The 17,613-nt window shown below is 42.5% G+C and overlaps 1 protein-coding gene across 1 annotated transcript; it reads left to right on the top strand.

Moving 5' to 3' along the window:
- The first annotated feature begins 9,335 nt into the window (after positions 1-9,335).
- LOC142885212 (aquaporin-4-like) lies at positions 9,336-14,572 on the top strand. The gene is made up of 5 exons (XM_076021458.1): positions 9,336-9,601; positions 10,048-10,465; positions 11,493-11,657; positions 12,190-12,270; positions 13,402-14,572. Exons 1-5 carry the CDS (start codon positions 9,540-9,542, stop codon positions 13,654-13,656), a joined length of 981 nt encoding a protein of 326 aa, XP_075877573.1. The 5' UTR covers positions 9,336-9,539; the 3' UTR covers positions 13,657-14,572.
- The last annotated feature ends 3,041 nt before the right edge of the window (positions 14,573-17,613 follow it).

The following is a 17,613-nucleotide window of genomic DNA, read 5'->3' as shown; positions in this document are numbered from 1 at the left end:
TTGTGGTTCAATTTTCACACAGTGACACAGAGCCTGACCTGCCTGTACCAAACCTGACTGAAATTGTAACCCTCCACAGTGATTTTAGTTCTACCCTCAGTGTGACTCCTATCACCAAAACAGCACGAAGTGGTTAGAAACAGATTTAAGGTGGTTTTGATGAAGGACTCAGAGGTAGCACTCATGTCTCTCTGCCACCACAGCCAATCCAACGGCTATTAAATCCATTTAAAATGTTGGCCCACAAATTCAAAAATTACAAGATGACCTTTTTATTTTGTCCCTGATTCGACATGAATTGCCAAATGTACTCAGCAATGAGTATTAAAGGCAATAGAGTGTTCACTCAGTGGCCGAGCAGACAAGAAGCGCTTTAATGAATCAGCGCTCTCAGAGAGAACAGGTTGTTGCTGATTATCAGAATTAACCTCAGCGACCCTGTTGAAGCCAGAAGCAAATTCACTGCTCTTCTGGAGTCATTCCGCTCACAGTATAACATTCAGTTCCACTGCTTTTCTTTTTTATGAAGTTTCTAAGAAACTGACAGACACTGTGATTCACACCATGTACAAAAAAAAATTGTGTAAAAAAAAAAAAAAAAAAAACATGAAATTGAGAAGGAATGACACCTTTCCTAAGACTGTTTCATTGATAAACGTGTTCAGAGCTACAACTAAACACTAAAACTGTCCAATTTGTCCAAATTCCTTACAGGATCTGGTTGAAGCAGGCATGTTGCAAACTAATTAACTTTTGTTTCTAATGTATGTATTTTAATGTGTAGCACCTTAAGCAACATGTGTCATTTAGGCAAAGCATCATAGAAATGGTAGTGTTTGTTGTTTGTTTTTTTCTTTTTTTGATCAAACAGTTTGTGAGTGGCGTGGCTGGTTCTATTTCATCACTGCAGAGAGGATGTAGAGGTGTATGAATGTGAACATTTACAGAAGGAAAATTTATGCCCTTGTGAAGCTTTGGTTTCTGTCTGGAGCATCTGCCAGGATTGGCAGGAAAAAAATGCATAACATTTTAATGTTTTGTGTGGCAATTCTTCAATGATTCAAAAAGATAAAGATAAGATATATCAATAGTTTACTGCATTGATTGGTAATAGACATTGCAAAAACAAACTTGTTTAAGTGTGTGTGTGTGTGTGTGTGTGTGTGTATGTGTCAGAGTAATGCAGTCACTAGGCTAGTTCACTAGATGATGCTCAGAGTCTCACTGATGATGTGTGTCAAGTGTCTCTCTAACATTTAAAAACACACCAAGACTGGCGTTAGCACCACCTTTAGCATCAGCGGCAGAGGTTGTTTTTTTTGTTTGTTTTTTTACCTTTCAGATCTTAATAAACTGTTGAAGCTTGTTACCGTCACATCTTTTGTGTGTTTGATAAGCGTATTGTGCATTTAAAATACCCAACTAAATATTACAGAGATATCACCAGAAAGTATTTGCAAGTTACGTCTCTCACCTTAAAGCCCTCACAGAAGTGGAATGCAAAAACATTAATCAATCAAATAGATATTTTACAATGAACAAAAATATAGTGTGGTTATTTCAGTGAAATATCAGCCCATCTGGCTGGCTAAAATAATGGAATTCGCATTCACACAAATTAGATCAGGTAAACGGCCTGAAAACCCCAACAGTACCTCAAATTCGATATCCCTCTCGGTTCACTGCAGTTGGACTGTTCGCTGTCGGCGGCCACCAGACGGGCGGCACTCTTTGCTAACTAGCTAGTTTGTCAATCCTTCGGGTTGTAGATGAACTTGCTTCTCCAGCTCACAACGCCAACAGTCCTTCAACGGCATCCTTCATCGGTCGCCGCAAGCCCGATGGGCTCTCTAGCACGGCTCGACTCACGGGTTCGGAAAGTTCTTTGGCCGTCTCCAATCGAGCCACCTGACGAGCTGTGCTAGCAACGGATGGCGACTGGACAGTTACCAAGGCAAAACTCTTCGCACTGGCTTTGGGGTCTCGCTCAGACATCTCAATATTGAAACTGTTTCGGACATCAAAGTTATCTTTATTGCCAAGATAGCCTCTCAGCTCTTTATTACGTTTTCTTCTTCTACGCATTCTCCTTGCTCTCCCAGCCTTCCGCCCGCGCCAGGTGTTTCCACAGCTCTCGACCAATCACATAAGCGTTACAGATCCACACAACCAAAGCAAACGCATTTTCCCACATTACCACACATTTATCATCCCGAATAGAACATATTCAAAAAATCAACAATAACATGAACAAAATAATTAACACAGGCAAAGCCTCTTACAAAGGAATCTTGCCATATTACTGTCTGTGGTCTATAATTAACCACTGGGTTAAATGTGGGACCTTTGAACTCTGAACTGGAATGTCTTTGTGTTTTTAAAGTGGTCGATCATCCTGAAAACATGGCGCCAGCGTTGTTCTCCAGCTGTCCTACACCCCAGAATGAATTTTTTTGTCTCTAATGCTGAAAACCAAGCCGGGTGAGATGCAAACAGAATTTCTCAGCAGCGACGAGTTGCTCAGTGTGCCAGATATTTATTATCTTTGCTCATGCAGTAAATCTTTGAAAGAGAAAAAAAAAAAACAGGGACAGACTTAGCCAGGCCTTGTTTTTGGTTGTTGTTTTCTTTTCTCCCTCCTCCTCCTAGAAGAGGGACCAAATGGCCAAAAGAGGACTGCAATGTGACATCCTGAAGTAGCCGTGTCGCCACCACTGTGACAGACTGAAATGATAGCGTCTGGTGTGTCACACTGTCTGAGACAGAGAACGTCTGGTTGCTTGTTTGTCATCCTCCAGTGACACGTTTCCAGTCTGCCTTTTTTCTTCACCAACACCCCCCACCAATCTGTTGCTTTAATATTCATATGCATATTTTCTGATGACTTTAGATCAGCAGTAGCTGTGGAAAATTCTTATCAAGCTGTCGGATCTCTTTGAAGTCCAAGAGTGCGTGCGCGCGTGCGTGCGTGCGTGCGTGCGTGCGTGTTTGTGTGTGAGAGAGAGACAGACAGACAGACAGACATACAGACAGACAGAGAAGCAGGAGTAAGGCTTGTACTCTGGTGGTCACAGAATAGAGGCAGCTCTTCAGCTTCTACTCTGTAACTCAGACTGCACTTCCCTGCAAAGGAGACTCGTGCCTTACTATGATGTGGCCAAATATCAAGATAAATGTCGCACAATCAGAAATTCAGTTTAAAACTCAGTGTGGTTGCTATTCGCTTCTTTGGCAACACTCTCTAAATTACACCTTCATTTGATCTGAGCAGGGACAGATTTATGACTACAGCATATCTATGCATGTGGAGTCAAAGGTTTAGCCCACTAACGCTACAGCAGATACAATTATCAAAGGAGCACGCAGAGCCGGATTCTGCACCATGCAGCTCAGACTCCCTGGCATCTCACTGAAGTTTAGAAAAGTGAAACTGGGTGCCCTCGCTAGCAGGAGGTCAGCTCAGCTACCATAAAGTTCACTTCATACTTTTTTTTAATGAGTTATTATTTTAACAGGTCACTCAAAACATGGTGCTTGTTAGCAATAGGTTCCAGAAGATTCTTCTCTTTTTCAAGCTCAAAAGTAATACTGGATACCATTTATTTATGTCAAAATTATTTGTAACATATTTTTTCTCATAGTATTTAGATAAAACAAAAAATGTGATAAATAAGTGAATTTTTTTATTCACTTTAGTTAAAATGTCGTTTTTTTTAAAAAACGACATTTTAACTGACATATGGCTCCTCATTGTTTTTCGAACAGCTCTGTGCAAACTGTGCAAGTTAGACGAGTTAGAAAAAAGGAGAACAAAAAGTCAAGTCACTCTTTTGGATAATTGAAAGGGAGTAGTGGCGCTTGCATGGATTGTGCCCTCTGCCCACTGCATAAAACACTGGGATCTTGTCAAGCAGTTTTCATGCAGCAGCACTGAAGTCTCAAGAACTTCCGAGTGCCCCTGAAAGACAAAGAGACAGGCAAGTACACAAGAACGTGTGTAATGGTGTGTGTCTGTTTTTGCAGGGCACAAGCCAAGTTTTAGCCACTGCAACTAGCTACATTCTGCTATGCAAATTCATCAGGGGAAAAAAATAAGCCATCAAACCTTGCAAGCCTGTACTCCTCCACCACACATGCACTTTTGGAGTTTACCATTCCAAACAACTCCACCAAAGGCCTGGAAGCCAGAGAAAGAAGATTCAATCAACATGGTACAGTAACATATGCAGTGTACAGAGTAAAAGCATTGCAAGTGTTTTTAAAGATTCCAGATTAATTTTGAGAGTTGTTGTTTTATTTTATTTTTTTCGTTTTTTGGACAATAAATTGCTTTTTTATTGGACCTTTTAACTCAAGACATCTATAGAATGGCCATACCAATAATGTTTGCCAGATTGCCTGTGCCAAGACACCTAACCTGACCTATTTATCCTGTAAAAACATATTCATCTGACCTTCATTTAGCCTGTCAAGCCTGAAAGGACAAAGAATTATTTATGACGGAAGCTTTGCACCAAGTATAGCCTCTTGAGGAGCTCCGCGGTAGCATGTTTCAAGTGGAAGAGCAGCCGACCAGCCAATCACAACAATCATTTTTAAGCAATAACAACCAGGACGTCAGAAACAGAGCCAACGAATAAATGATTCACCGAGGCCACTCAAAACAGAGCAGCGCCACACGAGGCAACAAAACAATGCTGCAAAACAAACAACCGTTTGGGACCATTTCATGTAGAACAACAGTAAAACATGAGAGAATGTATCCGGCTCTGCTCCCTAGTACTGATAACATACATGATTGTTTATGCACCAGTGCAACCGTGACAGACCCTTTTGGTCAAAGCTCCTAAATACCAGACGCGAATGCAAGCTCTTGGGGAAATCTCCTGCTATATATTGTACCTCGAACGCTGTCAGTCTGATAGGAAACAGGTCAAATCCTGCATTTAAAATTTGATAGCGGCTGGCGTGGAGCACAATGACGCAAACTCTGTATAATTCACAGCAGGGGAGAAACGTTCTCCGCTCTCACGCGCAGCAGAAACACAGAGAAACCAAATACACAGAATATCCCCTCTGGCTGCCTTTATGTTAGATGGATGCACTCGACGTCCTCTTGCATGGCTGCATGATTAGCGGGACTCGCAGCTTGTTTTTGTCCGTGTGGCAAGAGGTTAAATGAGCTCTCAAAGGCAAATTGCTCCCATTTGCTTCATTTACTTCAATGAGGCCCCTCCTTTCGCCAAGTCCTGCCTTTCACGGTGAGGTCGCTGCTTTGGCTCGCCGTCAAGCCTGAATAGCAGCGTTGGGATTCTCTTCGCTGTGGCATGTAGAAAACTTGGCACGGTGCTGTGCTAACAAAGGTGGCTAACGAAGCATGAGTAGCACCGCGCTGCATAGGGGGGCACGTTGGTGACCCGAGAACGTTCCGAGGATGCTGCCGCGTCCGTTAAATCCTGAGCCTGAATCGCCAGTCATTGAGAAAACACAGGAATGACGTGGTTGTAACTGTGTTTCTTTTATCCTGTGAAAGTGGCCTAATCCATGATTTCCCGTTATCGGTTTGGGAAAGTGTTGATTTACTTGTTTGATGGGTTTTTGAGTCCAAACAAAAAAAACTGATTGGAACACTGATTATTAAAGAACTCAGAATGCATTTACAGGAAATTTCTTGTATTATAATGAGAAGTGTCGCTCGCTGAAAACACCTGCAGAGCCTAATGCACAGAGGTTGAGTTGAGCTGTGGCCACATTTCATGGGCTCTTTACCATACAGTAAATCTTCATCAAGCAAGGATTCATACCATGGAACCGCAGCAGAGTCAGAGAAATATTTGATTCAGTCCTGATTCCTCCTCCGTGCTTCCAGCCTCCTCCTCTAAAACATCATATGGTCGTTGGTGTTTCTCCACTTTGCCTTCACTTTATACTCAATACCGTGCTTGTAGAACCGCAATCCCCATATAGAGAATGTGAGCCGAACTGCAACTAGATTGTTTAGAATGGAATTTAATGAGGTGTCATCAGGTACTCTTTAAACACTTGTATTAACCAGTATAGAGTTTATTCCAAGACCTGACATCAATCAAGGGTCCTTCTGGATTAAAAAATGCAACACTCAGCATGCACGATTTTTCAATGAAACAAAGACATGAATAAATATGAAAGCAAAACATTTATGCTACCGACTGGTGCTACAGTAATTCAAATGCAAATATGAGGGATTAAGTCAAGGCTTTAATTAGAGAGGGAGGGGCTGCCATAACGTCACTGCCTGGAGGAACTATAGAAACAGGATCCTGAGCCTCCATCTGTTTAATAACAATTTACATTGTTCATTAATATTCAGGTTCATATAGTGCACAGATTTACATTTCCATGTGGAATGGGCAAGCCTGGTGGCCATATTTACTTTAGTAAATAACATTATTTTACATTCATAATTGCCAAAGTGTGCACGTGGCACAGGCTGCGCATTAGCATAAACGCTCCTGCTGCTTGTTGTTTTCCTTATGTAATGATGGACGTTAAAACGTATGAGAGTTGTTAGAAATATGTTTTAAAACAAGGCAACAATGCAAACATTGGTATTATGTTAATTATGTCCATTTTTGACCCGAAAGAACAGAGTTGAGAAGTCCCCCAGGTTTATTTAGCCTTCTGTGACACTGTTTCTGTCCCTGCTGTCATGAACGGTAGCCAAGTGTCAGACAGACTGATGTGCAGTTGCCGGCGACACAGAAAACACGATATCCTTGCAGCTCGTCGACATGCTGAAACCATAGACGTAAACATCTGCCACCTCATGGCCGAGATGCACACAGGGCTGCGTAAGTATTCAGAGCAAAGGTTATGCTCTGGTCTAAAATCCATACATCTAAAATGCCACACCGATTGTGTAAGTGTGGGATGCAAGGGCATTTTTTAGAGGACAACCGTAGGTGAGTATAGTTGCCGTTATTTCTCCGCTAACCTTTAGCTGGAGTCCCAGATTAGTGCTGATAAGAGGGGATGAAAAGAGAAAGAAATAGGGCAGGAACTCTATTTTGCAATCTTTTTTTTTTTTATTGAGTTTCCCTGTTATCTTCTAATCTGAATCCACCTCCATGTTCCCCTTGACCTTGTTGCCTAATGGCCAGAGCGGCTATTGCCTTGGCCCGCAGGAGCGTGAAGGATCTTTTTAGACAAATATTAACATATCAAACATGTTAAACCTTAAGGGAAAGCAGCGGGGTCACCAACATGGTTACCCAATGCAGCATTCAAAAATCTGCATGTGTGCTCAACCATATTTATAATACATTTTTATTTCATTTTCAAGATAGCTTAGTCAGTGTAACATTCTCACATTCTCACCTCAGTGTTTCTTACACAATAGCTAAAATACCAGGTGGCGTGAGCATGCAAAACATGTTGACAATAATGCCTTATTTGTTTTGTTTTGTTTTTTTAAATGAGGAATATTGTCCACTTCAGAAAAAAACTTCCTCCACTGCAACATCCACAATGTGCCCTAATGTGAATTCGGCCTCAAGAAGGTGCCAGGCAGGCAACTGAAGTTACATAGTCCTATACCAGACCAGGTGGAGCCACTGTGTCTGTGGTATGGCGTGTCATTCCTCCTGTTAAAAGCTAATTACACTTTTATGACAATAATGTTTTCTAGTGTTGTAAAAGCACAGCATTAGAAAACAGCTGATTAAAGTCACTTTTTTAATCACAGCAGGTACATGGTGTATTTCAGCACAACCTCCTGTGCAAATATGCAGGGACCCTGCAATGACTGCATCTGATCCTGTGTCACGTGAAGGCAAAAAAAAACCCAACCAAAAAACACATGAAACACATGAAAGCACAGCAGGACACTGACTGCCAGGTGAAACTGGATCAGGCTTCGAAATATGAACTGGCTTTTGTTGGCTGGAGTTGAAGTCCAGATGATGGTGTCAAATACTTTAGATGAATTAGTGCTGGAGTAGAAGAAAAAAACAATCGTTTGATTGAATTTGTGTGGCAGACCAAGAAGCCTGCCACACAGCCTTTTAAGGAAGGTTGAACACAATTCATATGATTTAAACATTAAAAACATTGTTGATATACTGTATGTCTAATAAAGTTTTGCAACATGTTTCAGATTACATTGGAACCTGCAGAAATGTTCCATTTTGTTATAGAAATGTATTGTTATATTGTTTGACGCTTATCAAACCTCGCAGCAGATACTCATGCAGATTTTTGTTTTGCCAAAATCTTTTAAACATTCCAACTTATATTGTATTTTCAAAAATGCAGACGCTAAAGTAAAAGTCCGGTGCCTCGCTTGGTATTATTTCCACATGGACCACAATGATGCGATAACGTGTCTATCTTTTTTTTTTTTTTTTTATCTTTTTTATCATTATTCTTCCTTGAAGGTTTATCGTGAAAGAAATGATAAAGAGAAAAAGTCTATGTGTGCTCCTGTTTGCTGAGTGCAAACACTTTGATCCTGATAAAAGAAAAGTAGGTTTTTGTTCTTCTCCTTTCACAACACAGGAGAAAGTTAAGAATTAAACCCTGTAGTTATAGTATCTTAGCTATTCAAGTCTCCCTCTGGCTTGTGTTTACACACCACTGCACACAGGGGGGGAAATTAAAGTCAGCACCAATGCAGCACATTGCAACTCCAGCACGTCTGCGATACACTCTGTTCCTTTTGTACTGTACGCACATCACGTCTTTTCTTCAGGTTTGTGGCTATAATAGCAGCTCAGCTCTGAAGAAAAATAAACAACCTCAGCAGACAACAGAGACACTCTGTTCTTATTACAGTTATTATTTGTGAACAGTGCAAAATCTCAAAGCTGAAAACTGTGTCTTGATCTTGATGGCAGACTGACGACTTGACACCTGACAGTTAAAAGATGACGTTTTTGCTTTAATTTGTCATTTATTTTTCTCAAGTATATGCTGTGCCTTTTTGTTTGTTTTCATTGCATACTATAGTGTTGATGATGCACACAGTAAACATAGTTGCTGTCAAAAACCAGCTTAAGTTCAAGCAGAACACCTTTAAAGCAGCTGCACTTCAATATTTGATTCATTGTATTGTAACCACTCCTCTTTACCACCAAGTTCTATGGCTTGCTTTTGATAACACATATTGATATTGCTGTGTTCTGTGTGCAGTTTAAACTGCAGATCAGTCGGAGTAACAAGCTCACGAGTTTACGGGCTTTTCACTTATAAGTTTACTTCATGCAATGACTGTCCTCACTGAGGCCCCACTGGGTCGCTGCTCGCTGCAGGCAGATCTCATGGCTCCTCCCCCTGTAAGCAGGCTGTTCAATTCCCGTGAGGTGATGCCCAGTTAGTAACTTAATAAAGCCACCCCGCGCATTCCCAGGGCACAATGTGAGGATCCCGTTGAAGTGACAGAGCCGCTGACTGCTCCGCTGCTTTTTTGCTGTGAGTACGCGGCCACCGTGCAGACCTCTTGCTGCCTGCTGGTGTGATGAGCGGAGAGCCGTCTCTGCTGGCTGAACAACTCTCAACGACCCATGAACGAGGGCAAATCTCACTCCCTTGGAACGCAGAGACAGAGAGCAAGACGTTACTTTGGGTGAGTTTGAACTGCTTATCTGCGAAAATCAGAAATTAGTGGAACAACCTTTACTGGCTTGCCAAGCATGACTTTTTTTTTAATTCCGATATTTTGTTTTCTTGGTATCTTGGTTCTCTTGGATTTTTAAGAATTTACACCTATTTTTTTACACTGACCATTTTTCAGCATCTAGAAGTTGCTTTAAGAGAAAGGTTTGTTCCAAGTGACACCAATTAGTCATTTTATGCTTCGTCTGCGCGATCGCTGCCCGCACACACAGTGTTTAAAGAAAGCTCGCTGTGTCATTTAGGGACGAGAAGTCACCAGCTTAAATCCCTGGTGTAGTAATAAACGCAGTGCCCTCAGGCAACCGTCCCGCTTGGGTTCAGTGCATTTCAAGCCACGTGCACACAACTGGAATACACAAGCAGATTAATCATCTTGCTCATTATTCTCCCGGCCAGGAGGTTCCTGCCTTGGTGCAACTGTCAGAGCACAATGACGGCTTTTAAAGGGATCTGGACCAAGAGCTTCTGGAGGGCCGTGTCGGGGGAATACCTGGCCACGCTCATCTTCGTCCTCCTCGGCCTGGGCTCCACCATCAACTGGGCCGCAGGGCAGGAGAAGCCTCCGCCCGCAGACCTGGTGCTCATCTCGCTGTGCTTCGGTCTGAGCATCGCCACCATGGTGCAGTGCTTTGGCCACATCAGCGGCGGCCACATCAACCCAGCTGTCACCGCAGCAATGGTGGTCACCGGGAAGCTGAGCCTGGCCAAAGCCGTGTTCTATGTGGTGGCGCAGTGCCTGGGCGCCGTGACAGGGGCAGGGATCCTCTACCTCGTCACACCTGCTGCTGTCAGAGGCTCCTTTGGCGTCACCACGGTAATGTGGACTTCCCTCACTTTAAGGGCCCAGTGTGTAGCATTTAAACAGATCCAGTGGCAGGATAAGGAAGAACAAAATACATATACAAATGAGTTGGGTGTTGTTGTTTTTTTAGGTAAATAAAGGCTCAGTACCTTGAGCTCTTTGCCTTCACATTCACATTTCAATGCTCTCAAGTCTTGAAAGCATTTGAAACACTGTTCAAACGACTCCAACGCTGTTTTGTCTTAGTGTGATGCCGTACCAACGGACCAATACAAACCTTTTTTTATTTAAAACCCCCACGGAAAAAATCTCTACTTCTAGGCCAACAGCTCAGTTGCTATCTAGCTAACAGTAGCTATTCAGCCAAAACTAAAGTAGAGCCAACATTAACTACTGAATAATTATGATCCCTAACTTTTCCATATTTCAATGTTATTTCTCATCTCCAAATAGACCCACAAAGGGCACATGATTGGGTGACATTCCTAACAATAACTAGCTGTTACATTAATCTGAGTGTTGTGCTCAACATTGTCACAGTTGCATAAACTGGCTGACCCAAATGCAGACTCATGACAGACATGCAAAACAGTCCCTTTTTTTGTTGAACGCGAAAGGAACATGAAATGGCGCTAAACCCTAAAAATAAATAATGATAAATAATGTTAAAACCAAACAATATTCGCAGGACTCACACTGGCCATATTAGACGACAGCCTGACACCAGACAAAGGATGACAGGAACTATTTTTACAAGAAAGTAGGAAAAAACAGGTGAGACCAATCAGGGGCAGGATGACACATGTGAAAATCATATACAATCAGAAAACGTTGGAATCTAGACCAGGAATAAAAGCACGAGACAACACAAGAGAGGACAGGGACTATCTGAAAACAGATTCTAACAATCAGACTAAATCAAAGAACATCAGCATTGTTTGCAAAACACTATCAAATCTCACGCGCTGGGCCTTTCACATCCTGTCAGTTTCTTCAGCAAGTCAGTGACAGTTCATTTGGAATGTTCTCTGTTTGTCAGGTGAACTCCAGTCTGTCAGCTGGACACGGCCTTCTCGTGGAGCTCCTGATCACATTTGAACTGGTCTTCACTGTGTTTGCCACCTGCGATCCCAGACGCACGGACCTCGGCGGCTCCGCCGGCCTCGCCATCGGCTTTGCTGTAGCTGTTGGCCACTTATTTGCTGTAAGTGCCTCGCTGCCACACCTCACGGCTCAATTTTAAAGGCTCACTTCAAAGTTGCATTCATCTGAAGATGCCGCGACAAAGACCAGCAGATAAAGGATTGTGTGTGAGTGGAGACTGGTCAACAGCGGACAGTGAAACACTCTAGTTGTCGTAAGGAAGAGCAGGTGCATAACAGTTTCTATTCATGTGTGTGTGTGTGTGTGTGTGTGTGTGTGTGTGTTTTTCTCGTCAGTGCAGACCCACAAGTGATTTTTTTTTTTTTTTTTTGGATGCTGCCATTGCTTAGCAACTATTCTCTGGGGCTTCTCTGAGCTCTGTAGAGCAAATAAATGCTCAGGGAAATGGATGTTATTGTCTGCAGTACGTCTGCTTGAAGACACACACCATAACCAGCATTTATTTTTATTTTACAGTGTAGGACATGTTCTGTAAACATTCTGACTGCATCATTTAAAAAGCATCATGCCTGTTATCTTTTTTTGGGGGGAAATATTCATAATTTTTTCCCCCACTTTGCTTTGCATCTTAGATTCCTTACACAGGAGCCAGCATGAATCCCGCTCGCTCATTCGGACCTGCAATTGTCACACTTAACTTCGAGAACCACTGGGTAAGATGTACAGCTTAATTTCTTCTCCAAAAGTGAATCTCACATTGACAAACTAAACCAAAAGAAAAATCAATACATTCTTCCCGGCACTGTCGTTTTAACATTTATTTTTGAACTAGTTCATCATTGACATGTTACAAGTGGTGTGTAAACTAATTAGTTGACGTGACATTAATTTGACTTGATCCACGATTCTTTGTTCTTCCTTCCTAATTTAAATTTTGTATCTCATGTTTTGGCATACAGGTTAAAATATCTAATTTGGTTTTAAATACAACCATTTCAATTTTGAACAATTTGAACTCTTCATTGGTTTCGATTCAATTTTGAGTTTGTGAACATGGTAACTTTAAGGTGAAAACAGGTCACGAAGCATAGTTTCAGTTTATAAATGTATCAATGTTAAACGACAGTGCCAAAGGCCGTCTTTTTCGAGTCTTTGGCCTCTGATGATAAAGGTATAAAAATCTGGCCAACTGATCTTTGAATAACCTGCCAATAAGAGGTCGCGGTAGTTAAAGTTAAGTGAACATCTCGAAGTGGGACAGTTCTGGCACAGCGTAACATGTGGAAATCAGATAAGGTCACATTTTCAGCACTGCTGCCAGAACAGAGAAACAGCTGAGGCCGAAGGGAATGGTCACAGAATGGCATCTCACACCTTCCAGGAACCACCGGGATGAAATTAGCAGAGTTAAAAAAAAAACAGAGAAACCCTCTGTTCATGCGTTCTTAAATGTATGAATTTGTTTAAAAAGAGAAAGCAAATGTTAATTATTTTCAAAGACTGTTTTTAAAGAAGAAGTCGCTGAACCTGAGATGATACATCATTAGCAGTTATTTTTTTTTTCTACCCCAGGTGGTCGTTCCCACTGAGTTACTTGCACTCAGCAGGTTGTCGTGTTGAAGGCTTGATGAAGATTTATTGAGTTGTGTGCTTGGCTAATCGCGCTGGCAGACACTGACAGCCACTGTTTGCCGCTATCACATTTCAGTGTCTCCCAAGTGCTGGATGCTGCAGAGGCTGAAATACCTAATAAAGTGTCCCGTGTTGCTGAGCAGAGTTTAATAGCTGCGAGTGTAATGTGATTTATTGCCTGGTGATGCTGTTGCTGTCGATTTGTGCGGTAGGTGTACTGGGTGGGACCCATCCTTGGAGCCGTCCTGGCTGCTGGCCTTTATGAGTACCTGTACTGCCCTGACCCGGAGATGAAGAAGAGGTTGAAGCAGGTCTTCCAGAAGGACTCGACTGGGCGGTACAGAGAGGTGGAGACGGACGACTTGACCGTCAAAGTGGGCTCCGTCCACACCGTCTGCGACGTGGAGAAAGCTGAGAAAAAAGGCGCCTTCAGTGACACGCCAGGCGAAGTGCTGTCTTCGGTATGACTATCACGCGCACTGGAAATAGAGACCAACCTGTAGGGAGATCTTTGGTAGAGCTCGTCCTTCCTCTGGTGGCCTGGAAGCAAAGTGTCTGCCCACAAGGCTTCACAGCCGGTGTGAATTGCTCTAGTTGTCACAAAGCTAATACGACTTTACGACTCAATCCCACCACCACCTGCACACTGCACAGTACGCTTCCTGAGGTCCTCCGCTAACATTTCAGCAGCATACTGCAGCACGCTGCAGAACAGCAGCCAGCGATACGGCCTGCTAAGGAAATGTGCGAAGGGTCAAGTAATTATATGGGGGGTCATCACGCTGAATTGGAGGACTGCAGAGGGAAATGAAGCCTTGTTCTTTCTGGATTAGTATCTCATTTGGTCCATGTTTTGTTGTTTTTTGTTGTTGTTATGTTTTTTCTTCCCAGTGCTCATTTAGCACATTACAGGTTCCAGGCAATGTAAGACAATTCCAGACAAGCGTGATACTAAGTGAGCGGGCTTCCAGTGCTCTCTCTATTTTCAGTGCATCATTCAGAAAAAGAAAACCTAGCTCCTCTTCAAGGCAGCATGTTCACCGTGTTCATTGTTTAATCATGCGATTTTTATTGTTCTCTCAATTATGAAAATGTGATTTATTTATTTTTTTAATATAGATATAGATTTGTCCTCGTAACGCAACTCATGTTTCTTTGTATAGGGCAGGAATTGATACTTAATTATTTAACTTATTGACATTTGACTTATATTTGTTGGTGTCTTCATTTGATTATCACCCTAATCTTGATTCATTATCATAAACTACAACTGCTGGGAGATATGATACTTAATAATAATGGTACAAATGATAAACAAGGGTACAAATGATAAACTTGTATTATGAATGAATAAAGAAATTACTTTAGCTTATTGATTTGTTTTTAAGTTGTGGGAAGACAACAGTTGTTGTTGTTTTTGGTTTTGGTTTTTGTTTGTTTTGTTTTTGTTTGTTTTGTTTTGTTTGTTTGTTGTTGTTTTGTTTTTGTTTGTTTTTTTTTTGGGGGGGGGGGTTAAGTCTTTCACTTTCACTTGATTCATTTGTTTGGGGCAGTGGGGATGTTCCACTAGGGAGAGGAGTGGTTCGGATCGATGATGGATTGGCTCATCTAGCTTCACATTATGTGTCCCTGTGGCCAGATAAATACCCAGGATGTGCGTTTCTTGTGATTTAGCTCTCTAGGAATGGCTGCGGGTAATCTCATTCCATCAGCAGAGAGAGAAACCGGAAATGGTCCCACTTTGTAATCGCGCGCGTTTGCGTGTGCGTGTGCGTGTGTGCGTGTGTGTGTGTGTTTCAGAGAGAGAGTTTGTGTTGCTTGAGAATAAAACATTTTTGATCTCACGGTGTAAATGTTTGCAAGAAGCGATCAGAGCCCAGTGCTCCTGCTGCATGAACACAGTGTGTCTTCATCACATTTGCAGCAGGACGTTAGTGTGACTCAGTCATTTTCCCCTACGTATGATTCTTCCTATTTTGGTTTTTCATCCCTTCTTAAATTGTAGTAGTTTTGTCTGCGTGCCAACAGCATCACCCACTGGCCGTAATGTGAATTACAATATATGCGGGGGTGGCGGTGCGCCTGTTTGTTTTTTCTTCCAGCGGAGGGCAGCCACGAGCCTTGCATGTGCAGGCTGAGTTAAAGTAGAGACGCTCATCAATTTTTGATTGAGTCCGTTTCATTTGAAATAGGTCGAAACTATTTATTCCGGAGCTCTCAGGAGGACTGAATGTTGCTCAGCCTTGTTACTGGCACATTGAACTCAACAGAGACTCAAAGTGAGTTTGTCAAAAAGAGCTTTTTGAAACTGGGTGTTTTGTCACCTAAAAAAAAGGCTCATGTTAATAAAATACAGATCCGAGTGCGGTTTGTTTGTTCATTAAAAGTTTCTGTTTCGAAACTCATGATTACTTGCCTTGTTTATTCTGCCGCTGATTAAAAAGCAGCATTGACTCTCCAAGCAGCAGCACCATCCTTTTTACCTGCAGGCGCGCCCCCTGGGGGGCTTCAGTGGCTGCAGGCCAGCGCCCTCTCAGCTAACCCTTTATCATCTTTATTGCCAAAACAAATGAGTAAATAAATCTGATGTTTAATGCATTGACTCTGGCTCCTCTTGAGACGAATAATGGGGACTGGGTTCAACTCCGCTCGTTCATAAACACTTGGCCCTCCGCAGATTACAGGGAGGGGGACAGGTGAGGGGAGCAGCCCCGGTGGGAGCGGGAGCTCAGCCTTGTGTGACTTTCACTGGGAGGGTGAACAGAACGTTCAAACGTCACCTTTCTACGCAGCTAATTGAACACAGTCTTGTTCGAGCCGCCGACAATGTACACATCTGCCCTGCGATGAATGAGCAGATGCTATCGGCTTACTAAAAAGGATTGATTTTGACGGGGGCAGCGCAGGAGGATGACTCCTGCTTTTACGGCCACCTTTCACAGCTGTCTGGCTGTAAAGTTATCAGCAGAGGAAACACCACAATAGTGCTCTGGTAGCACCCACACTGGCTGTGAGTGTCTCCATAATTCATTCATGCACATGCATTGCAAATACCAACAATGGCTATATGATGGGAATATTGTCATAACTGGAGCCTCATTTGCACATCATACAGATGGCAGCCAACTGTATATCTCTGGGTGTATCTCCAGCTTGTCTGGCTGGCAGCTGGGGGATTTCTTGCAATTTGAACATTCAAATTCCCAATTCCCAACGCACAACAGAAGCGGGGCATAAGATAAAACACACACCTTAAAGATCATTAGCAAATAATATTTGGGGATTCATGAGGAAAAACAGTGTTAAACACTTGTTTAATAATTCATACTATAAACAAGAAAGTCTCCCACTTCCTTAATAATTTAGACGTAAGCTAATGTTGATTTATTCAGGAAGGTCTCTGCCACCAGCACCGCCTGGAGTGTCCAAATTTGAATTAAAGTAGGACAGTAGCAGGCGAGTCTGTAATAACATTTGTATAATTTTATTATTGCTCTGGGCTCAGTTCATTTCCTCCTCCAGTAGCTGCGTGAAATTGTTTGATTCTGGAAACTGCCTTGAGTCTGCAGCTCAGGGGTTGGAGGGTGGTACAGGAACAGGAAGGCATGCGACACTCTCTCCGTCTGATGCTGTCTGACACATAAACACGACACACACACACACACACACACACTCACACACACACATGCAGAGAGAGGAAGAGCGAGGGAGAGAGATAAATAACTTTGTTATTCTGGGTTTGTAATGCTGTTACATTGGCTCACTTAATAACTCAAGCTGTCCTAAGAATATGATTGATATTCTCACTCACCTCGTCACTTATGATAAATATTTTAGTGCATTTGCGTAAGGTAGCTGGGAAGTGAGATAACTCATTCATTACATTATCAGGGTATGAGTTTGTGTTTACGTCTCTTTTTCAAGCAGGTTGTCATTCTGGCGAATATTAGTCGAGGAGAGTTTGTTTTGTGGAGAACCTCAGCCTGATGAAAATTCAACTTTTTTTTGTACAACTTTTAGCAGTGGCAAATATTTGATTTTGGACAGCTCGCCTTGCAGGAGGAATTGAACGGCATAACCATTTGGATAACACAATACAGTGATTTTGTTTACCGGTGATGAGACTATCATTCTGCTGTAATTTGCCAAAGCCTGATTAGTCAAACACAAAACAATCAAGTTTGGGAGGTATTAGCTCCTGTAGCACACACCTGAGACCCCGGTGGCTTTGACACAGGAGGGGAGGGTGGAGAAGTTCTGATTGGTTTCCTCGGGGCTCCACTTCCAACTTTCCAGCCCAGCCGCGCACATTCCGTCACTCCTCCTCCGCCCCCTCCTCCTCTTCCTCCTCCTCCTCCTCTTCCTCTCTCCGATTCCTTTATGCAGAGGAGCCGAAACTGCAGTTTGATGAAACGCATTTGTTT

Source organism: Nelusetta ayraudi, unplaced genomic scaffold (genome assembly GCF_046127955.1).
Source record: "Nelusetta ayraudi isolate G7.1 ecotype Tasmania unplaced genomic scaffold, CSIRO-AGI_Nayr_v1 ptg000011l, whole genome shotgun sequence".
NCBI lineage: Eukaryota > Metazoa > Chordata > Actinopteri > Tetraodontiformes > Monacanthidae > Nelusetta > Nelusetta ayraudi.
Note: the sequence above shows the minus strand (reverse complement) of the source record. Positions and strands in the feature narration are given on the sequence as shown.